Genomic DNA, 18,011 nt, shown 5'->3' with positions numbered 1-18,011 from the left:
TGGCAAATCTATTATATCAGTCTAGTCAGCTCCTCCTGCTCTATACCATGCTGCCTGCATTTTCCATGTGGCAGGTTCTATTTTATGCTACGTGTCGCAGTATCTGCACCCCCAAGTGCACTTGTATACCCTTGTCTTGGCTGGAATCCAGGCAATATAGATATTACACAAGTACTGCATTTTTTTGAATATTAAAGGGGTTGTCCGAGATCATGAAGGAATATAGATTTTAGGGCTTTCCTAAATTCTGGCAATTAAAGATGAATTCAAGAGAATTATTGGAAAATATACTCATATTACCACTTTCTGTGCACAATCCTGTTTGCTAATCCATATAATGAGAGATCTTTGTTGCATTGACAACAAAACTGCCTATATTTTTTCATATTTAAGGGGAACTGTAGACCTTAGTAAAGCTAAGTGGCTTCTTGGTTTCCTTAAATTATGCGCCAACCCCCTTACTGCGTAAATAACTTCTTGACAATTACAGCATTTAAAACCTTTTTTGAATACATAAAATAGTGGGTTATTCACTAAACAGGCAACATTCTGAAATGGGGATTCAAATTTAATTTTATTCATCTGCCATATATATTCATTTTTTCAATAGGATGTTATTAACAAAAATGTGAAGATAATTTTCCATAAATGTATTTTTTTTGTCCCTTGGAAACAAGACAGGTTTCCTTGGAACCGACCCCCACTGTGCTACCAGCAGTGATCAGGCATGTACTATAGTGGTGCCCAACCACCTGCATTCAGCAATCATTACTACAGGACGGCTGTAAGATATGCAGTAACTCCCAGTCATTTCATATGCAAAAACTGTTTCTTTGTGCAATCACTCCAGCAGAGGTGGTCGTACCCAAGGACAGCTGTCCTCCATTTCTAAGGAAAAACATGGCTACATCTATGGGAAATTCTTTTAACACGTGTACAATTTTTTTTAGTAACGTCCAACTGAAGAAATCTTTGTATATGGCCGATTAATTGAATTAAATGTGAATGCCCAGATGAGAATACTCCTTTAATTCAAAATAAGCTTTAAATGCAAATTTCCTGTGCACTATATTGAGTTACAGTGCCTTGGCTCAATGTGTCCGTATATAAGCTGGAGCTTTGAGGATTCATGCAAAGAGTTCCATGATATTCCATTATAAAACCAAAAAAAAATTTTTTTTTTTTTTAGGGATCAACTGAGAGCTGTAACACCACAACTGAAGATGAAGACTTAAAAGGTAAATTTATCTTTTATATAGCCATACGCAGGATATTTAATATCTGCCACACAACATATTGGTTGGGTTACTAATAAGATAAAGCCTTAACCTGTCGAGTAAGATCCAGTTCACACAAGCGTCTGGGCTTTCCGTTACACTTTCTGTTTAAGGATATCGTTCCGTTATGCATCCACTGGAAATTGCCAAACACAGGTGTGAATTTAGCCTAAAATGTATGTATTGCCCCCTAATTACACTCAAAGGGGTTATGCAACTTTAGAAAATAGAAATTTAAAAAAGTAGCTGAATTCCGAGAACAATTCCATATCTATCCATGAGTTACGATTGGTTCTGCAGGTCAATCCTGTTAACTTTAATGGAGCTGCAGTACAGGACGTGGAAAGTTGTGCCACCAAATCCTGGACAACTCATTCAGTGTATCATTCCCAATTTGTGGTACAGCGATAAGTATGGGAAACACAAAATGGTTTGGGCCCCATTCGTAAGCTCTTAACTTGCAAATTTTGTGGCCCCCCCACAGAATGATAATCCGGCCCTGTGTGCACAGTGAGTTCTCTGCACCTGGGAAGGGAGGAGATTTTTCTGTAACTTGGGGCCCCCTGAACACAGTCGCACTAAAATCCCCCTGGTGGCGGCCCTGCATATATGTCCCTGTTATTGAGGCTGTGACTACCACTTATAACCTCTAAATGACTGATTTCAGTTTTTATATATTTTTTGGTTCATATGAAGCTACCTTACAGTTGGTCATTCATTTTCTAGTTTTCCTATGATGATTTCGGAGCCCTTTGCCTGGATAGCACTACCCCAGATCATGGTAACAGGATGTGTTGCATCTCATAAATGATGCAGTGAAATGCTGAGACAACATGCACTTTGCTCAGATGGAGCAGAGCACAGGGAGAGGAGACATCAATCTTTTAAGCTACAAGACAATGCTTACTTATTTATAATGCTAAAAGGGAAAATAACAAGGGGTAAGCGGGGAGCGGCATCTTCACCAACAATCTTCACCTGCAAATTAACACGTTAAATATCAGCCATTGATCTGTGGCTCGCTGTATCCTAAGCAACAATCGGCATCTTAACATGTTGCATCCTACAAATGCCATTGTATTCTGACAAGATCAAGAGTCAAGGCAGCCATTCGGAGCACTAAATTTATAATGAACTTAATGTGGCCTTTAGGTCAGAAACGACAAACCTGATCTGGAATCAGAAAACCGATCTCGGGAGCGGCTTTACATTGGTTATGAATGGCAGAGCTGCCTTTGTAGGAGAAGTAGACGATTGAATAAACTATTTAGTTCTAATCTATCCAGGTTATGATATTGAAGCAACCTAGCGTTAAAAGAATGGCATAGTAAAGTCAGGTGAAATACATTTAATTATTGTATTAAACAATCTTAAAGGGAAAGAAGTTCAGATCAGCAAAAACAGTATTTTTAATCATAATTATTTAATTTTAAGAGTTTCCTGTTATTACTCCTGCATATTCCCTCTGTGAATGTCCACCTAAAGTTTTCTTTTTTGGTGGTCGCACATGCTCAGTAGATTAGCCCTGTATGTGATTGCAGAGTATAATAGCAAAAATGAATCAGGGCTTCTCCTCTCCAGCACTAGTTGGATGTTCAGAGGGAGAGCAATGTGGGCAGCTGGAAAAAATATCTACACATAAAATGTGTTTTTTTCTAAGTATTCCAATTGAAAAACTGTTTTTTAGCAAGATTGAATGAAATCAATTAAAGTGACCCTCTCTACCACCATATACATTTCATGGTAAATTTAGTCTGAATGTACTAAAATGTACCATATATTACAATTCTATATTTCTACTGTGTTTCTGGCAAATCAGAAGATTTATTTTTCCTCACTTTTCCTGTTTATGGAAGGTTTTTCAGGAACATTATAAAAATTTCTATTTATACAGATATTTATGTGTTTTTTGTAGGATGTTCCTCTTGTTGATCTGGTGCTTAATTGTTTGGAACAAAGTGCCAATTCTAGCCTAATACAGATTATCCAAAGGGGCTGTTTCCTAAAAGTACCTAAATTGTGCGATTTTTGTAACGGATTCATTTTCCCAAAGAAGAACAATTCCGGGGCATCTTTTTCTAGCTGTATTGTGTTCTCCCTCCTGTGTGTTCTAGAATATTGTGAATAAAATGACAGCTAAACAGTTACTCCTACACTGTCCATTCAGTGGTGTCATTGTCACCCAATGACTAAATGATAGCACCTAGTTGTCGATTTATTCATAAATGTATGGGAGGATTAACAGCGGAAGAGCACAACATTGCATTATTAACACTAAAAAGCTATAAAAAAGATGATCCAGTGTTGTTTTATTATGAATATCAAATACAATATTTTTTTAATAGATGTGTCATGTCATTCTAACAATGCCAGTCTGTCCCCCTGCCTGTATACAAAAATGTATGATGCTTTTAAGGGCTCATTCAGTCATTGACATCCGTATGCTATATGTTTTAGTTTTTTTGTGTTTTTTTTTTTTTTTTTTTGCAGCATACATTGATTTTTATGGGTCTCTTCACATTTTTGGATGCAGTCTACTTTTTCTCAAACGTTACTAGGAAACAATACACACTGCACTCCCATTTGCATTTTTTTTTTTTTTTTGTGGACATGAAACAGATTTTTCTGTCTGTCTGAATGAGTCCAAACCCCCGGAAATCAAAAGAAGAATTTCTCCTCGGAGGGTTTAGATGTTTAGGCCTCTGCATAGTCATCATTAACAAATCCTAGCCACTGAGCTGCAGTAACCTGGCATGGCCACTGCATAGTGGAGGAGCTATACATTTAATTGTATCTAAAGCAATGCTGGTGGAAAAGTTTTTCTAATGATTGTATTCTTAGAATAAGATGTAACTTAAGGCATGCAGTCAACCTCAACCTTAAATGATTGTCTTCTATCATTTGTTTTCATACCGGACAGCAGCTTTTTTCTGTCCTGGGGATGGCCCTTTGCTTCTCCAAGGATGGAGCCTAAGTGAGAGCAAAATGCAGACTCAGTCCTTGCAGTCACAGTACGGGCTGTGCGGGGCAGCCAGTAAGTGCTGAGTGGAGTGCTGTGCTCTGTCCAATCTGCCTTCTGTCTGATCCCATTACTCTCCAATATATCTATTCTTATGCTGGAACCTGGTCAGATTTCAGACCCTGTATTATTATTTTTGCATGTTTGTCCTTCCATATTTAGGATCTGTGATTCACCATTGGAGAATTTTCCATCAGAGCTATGTAAAATTAGCTGTGGCTGTTTATTGTCTGTCATATATTCTGCTGTATTGTAGATGATAAGAAAGTCACAAGTATTTCACATGACTCTGATTACTTTGTAACTGAAGCTGGAAATTATGAAGAGAAAAATAAATAGATTCCCAGGGTGGAGCAGTTTTAGTAATAAAAGGGTCCCTCCATGTAGTACATATTAGAAATACGTTGTTGTTGGTGGGACCCTGCAATATTTGCTGCACAATTTTCTTATTGTATTGGTGTAAGGATCCACTGTTTTTTTATGCTGTTTTTTTATTACTCATGTTTTCACCTTCTTATGTTGCTTTGTTATAAAATAGGTTAATGTGTAGCTTTTTCCCCCCCCCCCATTATTTGGTTAATTTATATGTTTCTTTACAGCCATGCAGTCTTGTGAAGAAAAAGTCCTGGCCTGGGAAAGCCCAGGTCAAACTCTGGAGGTCGAGCATGTTCAGCCTGAGCCACTGCTCACTCCAGTTGTACCATTTTCACTTAGCAGTTCACTATGTAAGTTAGTTATTCGATGACTGTAGTTCCCTAGGACATTTGTTGGTAGTAATCCTCATCCGTTATCAGTAATCATCACCTTTTTCTGGACCTTCCTACATTTTCCTTTAGTACAGTACAATCTACCTAACAGTGGAGGGCTGGCTTTCCTTTAACTGGACAAAGAGACATATTGGCATTATATGCAATAGGTGACTGTATATATCAGTGGTGGCGAACCTGTGGCACGGGTGCCAGAGATGACACTCAGAGCCCTCCTGCGCCATCACCCCAGCGCAGAGTTCGTCAAACAGGACTCAAGGCCTCTTGCAATTCCAGACAGGCCTGGAAGAAAGCTACAATGATAATCAGAAACTTCTTCTCCTTCATTCTACTGTATTGGTGTCCTCAGGTGCCTATACAATTTAAACATGTGACGGAGCAGGGAGTAAGAAGTTACTGCTTAAATTGTCGCATCGGCATTTTGTGAAAAATACGTGGGTTTTAGTTGTAGTTTGGGCACTCGGCGCCTAAAAGGTTTGCCATCACTGGTATATATAAATCTAGACAATTGACTTATCTGTAATCGGGAGCAATACCTGTGAAGAATGTGTGGATTTAATGCAAAATGCATCCTCCCCGTTTTGAAGGGTGAAAAATTTACAGCTTAAGGGTAATCTACAACCTCCCCTAAGCATCATCATCTGTTTGCAGCATCTTGTAGAGACTGGGATTTCAGAAATGGGTTTATTATTTCTGCCCACTATGCCATTTCTGGGGAATACCCATTTTAATCTGTCTGCTAATGAGGCAGTTGGTGCACAGGGGTGTGTCCTTAGCATGTAGAGCATTGCTATTCCTACCTTGACCTCCCTCTCCATAAAATAAGCAAGAGATTTGTCTTGGTGACAATAACAGAAAAGGAAAGCAATTTAGGTGGGAATAGCAGGGCTTTTGGTGTTGAGGGTACGCTCGGGTGCACCAACTACCTCTTAGGCATACAGATTAAACTGGGAATATCATGGAAACTTCATAATGGACAGAAATAATAAAGGCATGTTGCAAATAACAGTTTTTTCCTCTACAACATGTTGTCAGCAGATTATAATGCTTGGTGGAGGTGGTGGGCTCCCTTTAAAGGGAACCTCTCATCATAAATTGGCCTAATAAACCACTACCAGTATGTTTGTCAATCAGTTGATCACCTTCCAGATTGTGTTTCGTTCATAGCCTAGCTTGGTGGCATTATTAAAAAAAAAAAATCAACTTTGAAGTGAGATGTATAAAGTCAAGGAGGCGGAGAGTTTAACACAGAAGTCAAGTTATCCCTGCCTCTGATCACCTCTCCCATGTTGACATCAACATTGACAATTGACATCATGCAGCGGACTTCAGGAGATCTAATCAATGATGTCCCTGGATGCAGGACAATCCATTACACTGAAGGCGGTGTATTAAGTCAGGAAAGCTTGACTGTATTAATAAACTCTCCGCCTCCTTGACTTTATAAAACCAATTTACATCTCACTTCAAAGTTTATTTTCTGGTTGATGGCACCACATCAGGCCGTGAAAGAAACATCATATAGAAGCTGCTCAGCTGCTTGACAACATACTGGTAGTGGATTATGAGGCCAATTTCTCATGAAAGGTTCACTTTAAGTCTACATATTCTTGTTTTTAAAAACTACACCATGATTTCTTCTGAAGCTTTGATACAATCCCACCAGTCTAAATTGATTTTAATAGTCTTCAGATTTTATACCTACAAAAGCAACAGAAAATCTACATTGTCTTTTCCATGTATCGAAATACCCAAAAACCTAGAAGACAGTGTAAGGAAAGATGGGGTTAGCTATGCTATCTCCTGCCAGCTCTCCTCTGCTACCTATACTGACCCATGTATACCTGTATTTAGTATTCACCTTTATAGAATCCTATAAACCAACCTAAACTTCTGGTGCTATCAGATGGTGGTGTCTTACTAACTATTATAATTGATCATTGTAGCCCCACTAACTTGTCTCTTTCCCTTCTTATGTCACGTGAGATTGTGAATTTTGAACTATTTAGTTTTCCTTTCTTCATAGTTTGTTTGTTCATATATTTTGTAAATGTGAAACTTTTATAAAATGTTCAGGTCCTTTTAGTGTCTCTGTTCCTTGTGCCTGATTGGATGGTTGGAAGTCCCAGTGATTGACAGTACTTTGCATTAAGAGACAATTGTATCCCGGCTCACATTTTGATATCTCTTTTTCTTAAGTTCATGTGATAGAAATCCAGGTATATTTTTAATAGCCTTTTTTTAGATTATTTCCGTATTAATCTGTAAAATATGAGGCAAGAGGAGGGGAAGAGTTTTGATCTTGTGAGCTCAGTCACAACTCTATAAATGTCAGCACAGGGCTGAGCTATTCTGTAATTGCCTGCGAAGTCCTGCTTATCTCCAATTACATTTCTCACTTGGCGTCCTGTCCCTGTCCTATAACGATATAATGGGGACAGCTTCATAGTGAGAAATGTTATTGGAGATAAGAGGGACCGCAGGCAATACAAGAATATCCAAGTCCTATGTTGTGGTAATCTTAGTATCAAGTTACATTAATGTCGAAAGTGATGATAGATGTATCCTATAGGGAACAGGATCAAAAACCGAATGCCAAAAAGTTATCTTTGTAAAGATCTATACATTGCGCTGATGACATGGCCCTAAGGAAGTTGATGCCTTTATACAGTTATATTTAGCATACCATATGAGCATGAAATTTCATAACTATTCTTAAAGGCATCATAGACACTAATCCCTTTAGTTGCAGGTCATGCCCTCTATCCAAAGTATAATCAAAATATTATAGGACAAGCTGAATCTGTAAGGTTCTGATTGCTAGGACCCGCACCGATCACGAGAACGGGACCCCCAACTATCTGAGGAATGGGGATCCTGTAATGTGGGTGGGTCAGCAGGCGCCTGCCACACCATTCAATAGTATGGGAATGTTGGAAATTGCCAAGCACAGTGCTCCGTAATCTCAGGCACTCCGATTTTCTGTCTACATAAGTGCCAGAGATAGCTGAGCCCTGTGCGGGGCAATTTCCCACTCTCCCATAGTTTTCATCCTGCTACTCAACCCATTAAAGGGGTTGTCCGAGAGCAGCTAAAAAAATTAGGTGACTGGGGGGAGGGGGGCATTGCTTAAAAAATTAAACATTTATTTACCTCCTCGGTCATTCTCGGTGTCAGCTTCTAGGCTGAGCGTTGTATCAGGTGCTAGGACATGGTGAAGGGTGGGTGTGCCTGGCCGCCCAGAAGTTGTCCGAGCAGAGGGACCAAGGAGGTAAATACATTATTTTTTTTTTTATGCAGAATGCGCTTTTTTTTAAAGTTACTTTCAGTCAACCCATTTGATGAAATCGGGTTCCCCATTTTTGTGATCGGGGGGGCTCCCAGAAGTTGGATCCTCACTGATCAGCTTGTTATCCCTTATCCTGTGAATAGGCATATCCTTGGACCGACCATACATGTGTATGCGGTGCAGAATGCACATACAAGCTGCTCTCTCTTGAATTCAGCCTAAGTCCCTGTTTTGTGATGTGACACTCGCTCTGTCACTTATTATGGCACAACCCTTTTCAATGTAAAGCTAGCCGTGCACATTAGATAATTCTCTAGCAATTCAGCAGTTGATATCTCTAACATCTGTGGCTGCGTGAGCAATGGGGCAATAGAAACTTATGATGGGGCGCACCTCTCTTCAAAACATATAATAACAGGCATATATAAATCCACCGCCTACACCAGATGCTTGGTTAGTCTTGCTTGGTTCAGCCGTCTAGAACTATACACATACATACATACATACATACATACATACATACATACATACAGTACTCATAATGTTTCACAATTATCCAAGTTTAATTTTCCCAATCACAAACTCCGTGGCTCTATCACTTTATTACCGATTGTTCACTAGACAATACATTGTCGTAGTTAAAGAAACCAAAGGTTTAACATTTTAACATAACATAAATCATAATGTGTAAGCCAAATAATATCCACGAATATCATTGCTCCTCATGTACACACACTGTACTATTAATTTATGGATAGATTGTAGAAAGGCTGATTATATTTGAGGAAACCAAAACATGTTACCCGTGTAATGGAGATAAGTAGGTGAGATGTCTGGTGACATGCTCCTATCATATCTTCCCCTGAGTCCACCAGCAGTGAGAAGTGCAGAGGTTGCGATCGCACCTGGACCCAAGAGGTTTAGGGGGCCCATAAGGTGTCACTTTCCCATGAGAAGACTATTACTATATACCATACATTATAGTCCGGGGGGGGGGGGGGGCTGGCACAGACTTTGCACTGGGGCCCAACAGCTTCAAGTTACACCACTAGTGAGAGCCACAAATATACCAGCTTAGGCTACATTCACACTACAGTATGGGGGACGTATATACGGCCGATATACGTCCCCCATACACTTCTATAGGCTCACGGCCCTGTACGGGAGCGGTACGGTGCAGCACGGGTGCGGCTCCGTAGCCCGGGGAAAGATAGGACATGTCCTATCTTTCCCCGTATTACGGCGCCGTGCGCCATTAATTCCTATGGAGAGGGGCGGGGGTGAGCTGCGCTCACCTCCTCTCCCTGCGCTGCCGTGTGCCCGCCGTGCTACGGTGCGGTGGGCTCACCGCAGTCTGAATTTAGCCTTATACAGTATCTTTACATGGATAGACGGAATATTTTGTGCTGATACTACAGAAGAATACATAGAATATCTTGTTGTGGGCTTGTCTGGACTATGGATATTATCTACAACTACACCAGCGTGTTAAATAGTGTCTCCTACTAGTCTCCTCCGTTACCCTGCTCCGGTAGTGACTGTATGGACCCATCTCTCCTTTTCGTTCCTGTTATCAGAAACAGATGTGGCTACAACTTGGGTACCAAGACTCATTCCATCTTATTTTCCCTACAGTGAGGAAACAGGAGATTATCAAGATTACAGAGCAACTGATTGAGGCTATTAATAATGGGGACTTTGATGCTTACACGTGAGTAGAATATTGACTTGTTAATAAAATGACTTTACACGCAGCACCAGTGTTCTTGTTATATGTGAGTGAGCGTGTATCCTGCTACCCCATTCATTAGTGTTGCCAACACAATGATCAGCTATCTATGTTAGTGCCGGAAATAGCCAAGCGCTGTGCTCAGCAACTTCTGACATGCATACTATTAAATGGAGCAGCAGGACGCATACTCAACCTGCCTTTCCACCTATTGGTAACTATGGGGTCCCTCCCCAGTCACCTTGTCATGACATATAAATGTGGGTAACCTACCAACATGGTACTACCCATTTAACTCCTGCTTCTCTTTACTACCTCCCGTTACTCTGGTAGTGTGTTCACAACTCCAGTTGGACCAGAAGAGTCAGCAGTCACAGAGGCGAGAAGGCCAACATCTTTGTGGCACTTTCCTGTTCTCCCTGCCCTGACCGATGTGAGCCACAGAGATGTTAGCACTCTCCCTTCTTTGACCGCTGATTCTTCTGATCCCACTAGAGGTGTCCACAGTAAGTGTCCTTATTAGATTTCACATTTTCACTTTTCCTGGCAGCCAGGGGGTTAAGCGAAAAAACCCTTTGATAAAATTATGGTACATTAAACTCTACTTTTAAAGGGGTTGTCAAGCCATTTTATGTTGATCATTAAATGTGAGATTGATGAAGGTCCAATAGCCAGAATCCCCACAAATGAGACAATAGCACCACACAATGGACAATCCCCTGGGTCTTTGCCCTGAGGCAAGTAGACTGACCTTCATAGTACCATTATATTAATGTGTGGCTCTGTATATGTACAATTATTTATTGATTTACACTTAATTTACTAACTGGATATTTTCCATTTAAAGGAAGATCTGTGACCCCGGTTTGACATCATTTGAACCTGAAGCCTTGGGCAACCTTGTGGAAGGCATGGACTTCCATAAATTTTATTTTGACAATTGTAAGTATTGTCTTATCGTATCCTTTCCAAGTTATATAAGCTTATTTGCCTACAATTTTTGAAATTTTATCCCCCTAGTGATGTTTACACAATAATAGTACCACTTACTTTGCAATTTTACTAAGTTTTATTGCTGTTTTATTATTTATTGCAGTGATGGTTAGTGTAACATTCCAGAGTGTGGGCGGGGACTCTCTAAGCAGACACTTCATGATTCCTCTGTTCTATGAGGTGCTGTGTGCTGACAATGTGCTTAGATTATCAGGGTGCAGGGTTTATCTACAACAGAGCTCTACTGCTTACTTCATCAATAAAAGGGAGTAGCCCCCATCCCTCAGATCCAGAGCTTATCTTGTTTTTAGATCAGCTGCTGCTGCGTCTTTTCCATGCTGCTAGAACCATGAAGTGTATGTAGTGCTGTCTGCCTCCTACCCCTCCCCCTTCTCCTGCAATGCAAGATAAGGTAGAGGGAATTTTCCGACCTTAGTCAGAAGATTTACGGTCGGATCCAGGGACAACCAATTTGTTAACCCCAGGACTGATGGAGACAGTTTGGAGCTACATCTGTGAAAGGCTGTATTTTTGTTAATAACATTGAATTAGTGAATGTGGTATTTTGTTAACCAAAGTATATTTAAGAGTCTTGTCTTCGTGGGAATACCCCTTTGAGAATTGAAGGGGTTGTCTACTTTCAGCAAATAATTGATATTGTGTGTATGATGGAAAGTTTTACAATCTTCCAATGTCCTTTCTGTATCAATTCTTCTCAGTTTTCTAGACCTCTGCCTGCTGTGATTCTGTAGGAAGCCTCATTGTTTACTTACTGTGGATAGAAACCGGTCCCCGGTCATGTGATGTCACACAGGTGCAGAGATCTATCAATGGTATGTTATACACCGAGCCATGCACCTGTATAACATCACATCAGCAGGGAATGTTTTCTATCCACAGAAAGTAAACAATAAAGCTGCCTGACAGCAAGCAGAGATGTAGGAAACTGTGATACAGAAAGTATATTGGAAAATTGTATAACTTTTCATTATACAAACAATAGCAATTATTTGCTGAAAGTGGAAGACAGGATTGCACAGTGTCTCCAGATGTGTCTCAAGAATTATCATTCTGTTTCTGCTTTTTTCAGTGTTGTCTAAGAATACAAAGCCTATCCATACAACCATCCTGAATCCACATGTGCATGTAATTGGGGAAGATGCGGCTTGCATCGCCTATATCCGACTCACACAGTACATTGATGCCCAGGGAAGACCTCGTACTACACAGTCAGAAGAAACACGGGTCTGGTACCGCAGGGATGGCAAGTGGTTGAATGTCCACTATCATTGCTCTGGGGCCCCAGCTGCCCCCCTCCAGTGAGGAACTAATACAAGTGGGTAGTAATAATAACATAAACTTGACTACATAAGCTACATTGTGATATTTACTACTTTTTATTTAAAATTAACTTTAACAGAATTTACATACATTTGCATAGAACCTTCTGACATGTGTAAGAAAAGTTTCAATTTGCTTTGCGCCTCCAATGCTCCCTCTATTCCCAATAACCTGACTAACCGAGATATCGGCTGAATTTCATCTTGCTTACTGGACAGAAGCTCATTTACATAGAAAGGAACAGCAGGATTTACAGAAACAAATTATGTATTTTAAGGGCTTCCATTGGTGTCCATTTGCATCACTTCCATTAGTGCTTCTATTTTTCCTTTAGAGCGTAAAATTTGGATCAATGCTGCAGCTCAATCTTTTTCCATCTCAAATAAAGGAAGTAGTGCACATTTAAAGTCCATTGAAATTTAACGGATCCGTTAGACTTTCTTTTGTTATCACATGTCATAGTGAAATATGATGCAAGGACTCCCTGTCTGCCAACCGAACAGCAGAGCCGATGCATTAACAACAATAACAGTATCAACAATGCTATTCAGTCGTCTGACTTGGGAGTACGTGCATCATATTTTACTATGCTCCAAGCTTGGGGACTCACCACATGCTGCTGGCAGGGAACCAAGTAATGTGAAATCTTTTATAAAATATTGAAATAATTCAGATTTCTGACAAATAGTATAGGTTATTAGAACCTGTCACCAGCTAAAAATCTCCACACCCCTATAAGGTGGCCTTAATTGGCAAAGTCTCCGTAATGAGAACTCTTCCTGACCCTAATCAATAGCCTTTCCCTCAGCCAATCTAGTTACCTACACTGTACTGAAGAGACACAATCACGTCAAAACAGTGCGGTCTAGAGTTGGGAATCTGTTCTTTCTGGAATAGATATACTGGTTTGGCTTTAAAGGAAACCTGTCAGCAGGAGCTCCTTTTCTGGCTCCCCCATTTTCCCATAAAGAATAGTGTACACTGTCTTTTCAGCCAAAAGTAGACCTCAACCTGCCAGTGCATGTCTATGAACACATTCAGCATGTACATTGGGAGCTTTCCTGGCATACATGCCAAATGTGTCCAAAAAATAGAGCATTTCCTTCTCTTGCACCACCATATTACCTAAAAATGTCTTTGTTCCACTTTCCACAGCCTCTCCACTGGAAGAACCTCTTTCTAGCGAGCGAGTGAGGATCGCCCCCAAACGACGGCAACAATCCTGTTCGTTCGGAAGTTTTAAAAAAGAATAAAAAGTAAAAAATTCAAAAAAATAAAAATATTGATGCCGGCAGTAGCCAAAAATGCACGAAAAAAAACCCTGCATGCATTCTGAGGCTGAAGCAGCTGCTGGCTAATTGTTGTATTTCATGGATCCATCGTGTCTGTTCCTGCTGTACGGAGGTGTTTTTAAAGTTTCAAAATGAGCAAAAAAAAAAAAAAAAACCTAACATAAAAAAAAAGTATATATATTGTTTGTTAAAAACCAGGCTGAGGAGTATGTGGCTGCTTTTAAGATGGTGAAAGAATATGAAGCTAGACAGCCACATCAGGCAGTGTGTCGTATGAAGAAATTAGGAAAGCAGAGATAATCTATTAGACCTGTTCATTGGATGAGCTGCTGGATTGTAGCAGGTCAGGGCAGAGTTTGGGGTCTATTATATCTGTGAAGACAGCTGTGGTCTTCACCGGTTTTGTGTTGACCCGCAATGATCCATATACTATAGAGCCACAAGAGGAGGTGTTAATTTTTTGTCATTATTTTTTGTCACTTTTTTTTTTTTTTGTAATTATAACTTTTGGAACCTTCCACGTACCGTTGGCTGATGTGTTCTTTTATCTCCTATGTAGCACTGAGCTGGAGAAATCTTCATCCGCCCGCTGACTCCTGAGAACAGAAAAGGGTCTGTTGTTAATAAGGGAATAGTTAGGGAGAAAGTCTAGATAAAGTGATACAATGTATATCCTGCAGAAGGAACGTGTCATTACTGCTATGTTAAGAGAATTCATTTAGTCTGATTTTTTTTTCTTTTCTGGAGGATATAGACATAGAAACTGCCATGTTATGGGAGGGGGTTTATGACTTTCTGACTTAAACCACTCCCCCTGATGGTGTACTGGTAAAAGGGGGAGGGTGATATATTTTCACAGTGATTAAAGCTTTGTGTACTATAATGGCAGATATGGAAATGATCTGCTTGTACGTCATGAGTGATCCAATACACTGAACTTGGATGCATAGAGATGTATGCATGTCTTTTTATGCTTGCCTGCACCTTCTAAACTGTGTGGTCTGGTGGTCCCTCATCTTCTTGCAAGCGGGTGAACAGTGTTTGTTTTATAATGTCATTTTTAAGAAAAACCTTTAAAAGATTTCCATCTCTTTGTATAACCCCCTTTCCCACCCCTCCGTGTCCCAAACTGCTTTCTCCTTGTTCTGCAAAAATATCGTCCAGATCCAAGGGGCGAGCACATACGTAGCATACCCTTACTTGGAATATCCTCTCTCGGAAGAATCGACTCTTTAAGTGTATCTTTTACTAAGTAGCACTAACAAAATCTCTACGTCATCTATATTCAATTGCATATCAGGAGTCGAAGAATATGCAAAAATTTAAAAAAATGCACAATTTTATTTTTCTGAAACGCGTCGAAGATGTAACAATCCGACAGATTGTTGGAGTAGGATGGTGTAGAATTGAAAAATCTATAGAAATAAATAAGTAAAAATCGGTAAATACTGTTATCGTTGGGATCGGTCGCCTTAATCTTAAAGAGATATAAACTATAGACTGCTCAGAAGTTCATTGGTGGGAAGGAAGTTGACGATAACTTGCCATTTTTGCACAACCCTAGCTCTTTGGATAGGTGCATGTAATGGTCTGTCCACCCCACGTGTAATACATGAAATAGTACAGGAGGTTGGACTTAGGGATTGTATTTGTAGAAAGTTGCACATGGGCTCCGCATGTTCTCCATTACTCTTGAGATGACCCGTGCAAGGTGTACGAGAAAGAAACAATCTACTAGGTGTTCATTCAGTCAGATATTCTTATTATTACTGGTGACGATTATGGGAAGGTCCGGCCTAAACTTTGTTTGAAATGCTTGTGTGAACATATAAGAGCACACGGGAGGGGGATGGGTTGGGATGGGTGTTTTTATTATTTTTTTTTTCTTTCATGGTTTTGGGGAGATATACTTTTTTTTTTTTCAACTTGCCCTAATGTTAGTACATTAGGAAGAAAAGCTTTCTGCTTTTTTAACAATTAATACAAAAGGGGAAAAAAAAACAACAACAAACAAAATAGAAACTAAAATGTATGCAGTTAAATGAAGAGAAGTTATGCATGTCTACTTTAGGTCTGCTCCTTCAATGTCTGTTTACCTAATACGAGAACCGCTCTGTATCTAATGCATCTTTCTAAAAATAAAAACCTTTATAATTTGTTTTCTTATTATTTTATCTTTTTAATTTTTTTTTTTTTTTTTTGCACTGTCTTTTGGGGAAATTAAAAAAAAACAAACAAATGTCTTTCTGAGTTAATAAAACCTTAGCTTGGTATGGTCACTATCTGACAAACCAATACACTTCTAGCATTGTTACTGTTATCTTATGGGGCTAATGTAAGCATATATATAATATATATTATAAATATCACGTTTTAAACAGGACTTTGAAAGGCATTTGATGCAGAATCTTTGCATGATAATAGAAAAAAATAAAAATAAAACAATTACCCTGTGTTTGTTTGTTCTGAATGTTGGTAGATCTTCATAGCTTTGTTACATTGAAACCTTGGACAGAAGGTATTTAATAAAATAACATTTAAACCGTTATGTTTCTTGTCTTATTTTAATATGTTTTTGCATGTATTGTTATATGAAAATGTATCTTCCTACACAGGTCAGTGTACAGCCTGGGAGCCAAGGAATGCCAACTATATACATAAACACCCCAAAAACCTCAAAATGGCTTGTTTTTTTTTTGTATAAAAGCAGTAGAAAGGTTTACCAAGTGTAAGTACAATTGTCCTAATAGGGTCACCCACATTCTACTTACACTGATAAACTTTGTTGTCATGTGACCCACATCGGCAGCTACTTACAGGACTTCCAGTAATGTCCATGGTCTTACAGCACATACAAAGCTAGCCATACACATCTTACATACGTTTCCAGGTATTCTTCTTAAAGGGAATCTGTCATTTCGAAGGTAATTTTACCTGAAGACTAGTTCCAATAGCCCCTGGCATGTTGATTTTAAAAAATGCCGTTATGGTGCATTTAAATAATTCCACTGCTTTTTAATTGTTTCTTTAACGTTGTTTCCCTGCTTGTTTCCCCGGGACGGGAGTAGTTCAGATGAGAATTGCTTGCATGGGGAGGTAGCCGGGGAGAGGAGGGGGGAGGGCAGAGGGTGAAGAGGCATTGAGAAGAAGACGACTTGTGCCATTGTAACTCTTCCCCCGCCCCTTCTCTGGGACTCACCACACAGTACTGGCAGGGAGTCAGCCAATGTTAAAGAAACAACTAAAGTTGGTGGAACTATTCAGATGCACGACAATGTCATTTTGAAATCAACATGTCGGTTGATGACAGGTTCCCTTTAAGCTCCCAGTCTACAGAGCCATTGTTTCATTCCCCTCGAGTATAACACGATCACGGATGTTAAAATCCATTTTGCAATTCGGAGTATATATGGGAGGTCACCATACAATATTAGGTTGCCAAATGTGGTGTATTTGACCAATGTCATTTGGGTATGACCACCATAACGAAGTACAAATAACATTTGCTTATTGGACGAAGTGAATGGATTAAGAATAAACTCCTTACTGTAGGAAAGCTTTTAAAAATTGTGCATAAAAAAAAAACTGCCCTTAAACATAAAGTAAATCCGTAAACAAAACATTAAGCAATGGCATAAATTGAATCCCTGCTTAACTCTAAAAGGCTACAGTAATGAATGGGGTATCCAGTATACACACAGGGGCACATTTACTTACCCGTCCAAAGGATAATGCACTCTGCCGCGATTCACTAAGATCGTGTGCCCGATATCCTGCAAGTGTCGCTTCCCCGCTCAGGTCCGACAGAGTTCACCTTCTTCTTCCTGGTGTATGTAAGTGCTGGATCTTGTGATACAATTTGAAAGTTAAATCCTGCGCTCAGTCCGAATCAGTCGCATAGTCTGAGGACCCACTCCCTTATTCCCGTTGGATGAAAACGGCGCTGCTGCGCCAAAATCCGATCGTGTGCGACACAGTCCCCAGTTGAATACCTTTCACAGCCGGGCAAAACCTAAAAACTTCGGGAAATCCGACGAAAGTGCAGCCGTGGACCCTTAGTAAATTAGCCCCACAGTGTATAGCGTATTTACATACAGTAGGGTTGGACAGCTCAACAGTCCCTGTAAGTATGGATGTCTGCAGGAGCAGTGTGTATGGTCCTCATTTAAGACACAGATTGTCCACAACTTCATGCATGTGGATTGTCAGCCTTTTGTACTATGAGTATGTGGAAGAGCTGCAAATCATTTCATGGAGGCTTTAGAAGCCTCCCGACTGCTTTACAAGTTACCTAAATTCTATGT

General features: G+C 39.8%; 1 protein-coding gene across 24 annotated transcripts in view; it reads left to right on the top strand.

Annotated features, from left to right (window-relative positions):
- CAMK2G (calcium/calmodulin dependent protein kinase II gamma) overlaps positions 1-16,255 on the top strand; it is a 173,611-nt gene extending 157,356 nt beyond the window's left edge. For 12 of the 24 annotated variants that reach the window (XM_072130635.1, XM_072130642.1, XM_072130637.1 and 9 more), the window contains 6 exons: positions 1,190-1,238; positions 4,896-5,021; positions 9,988-10,063; positions 10,929-11,023; positions 12,165-12,410; positions 13,571-16,255. In XM_072130635.1, coding sequence (XP_071986736.1) covers positions 1,190-1,238; positions 4,896-5,021; positions 9,988-10,063; positions 10,929-11,023; positions 12,165-12,397 — 579 coding nt within the window. In that variant the 3' untranslated portion in view covers positions 12,398-12,410; positions 13,571-16,255. The remainder of the gene's footprint in view (positions 1-1,189; positions 1,239-4,895; positions 5,022-9,987; positions 10,064-10,928; positions 11,024-12,164; positions 12,411-13,570) is intronic. The other 12 variants (XM_072130649.1, XM_072130643.1, XM_072130654.1 and 9 more) reach the window with 1 other exon arrangement.
- Positions 16,256-18,011: the final 1,756 nt, after the last annotated feature.

Source organism: Engystomops pustulosus, chromosome 11, assembly GCF_040894005.1.
Source record: "Engystomops pustulosus chromosome 11, aEngPut4.maternal, whole genome shotgun sequence".
NCBI lineage: Eukaryota > Metazoa > Chordata > Amphibia > Anura > Leptodactylidae > Engystomops > Engystomops pustulosus.
Note: the sequence above shows the minus strand (reverse complement) of the source record. Positions and strands in the feature narration are given on the sequence as shown.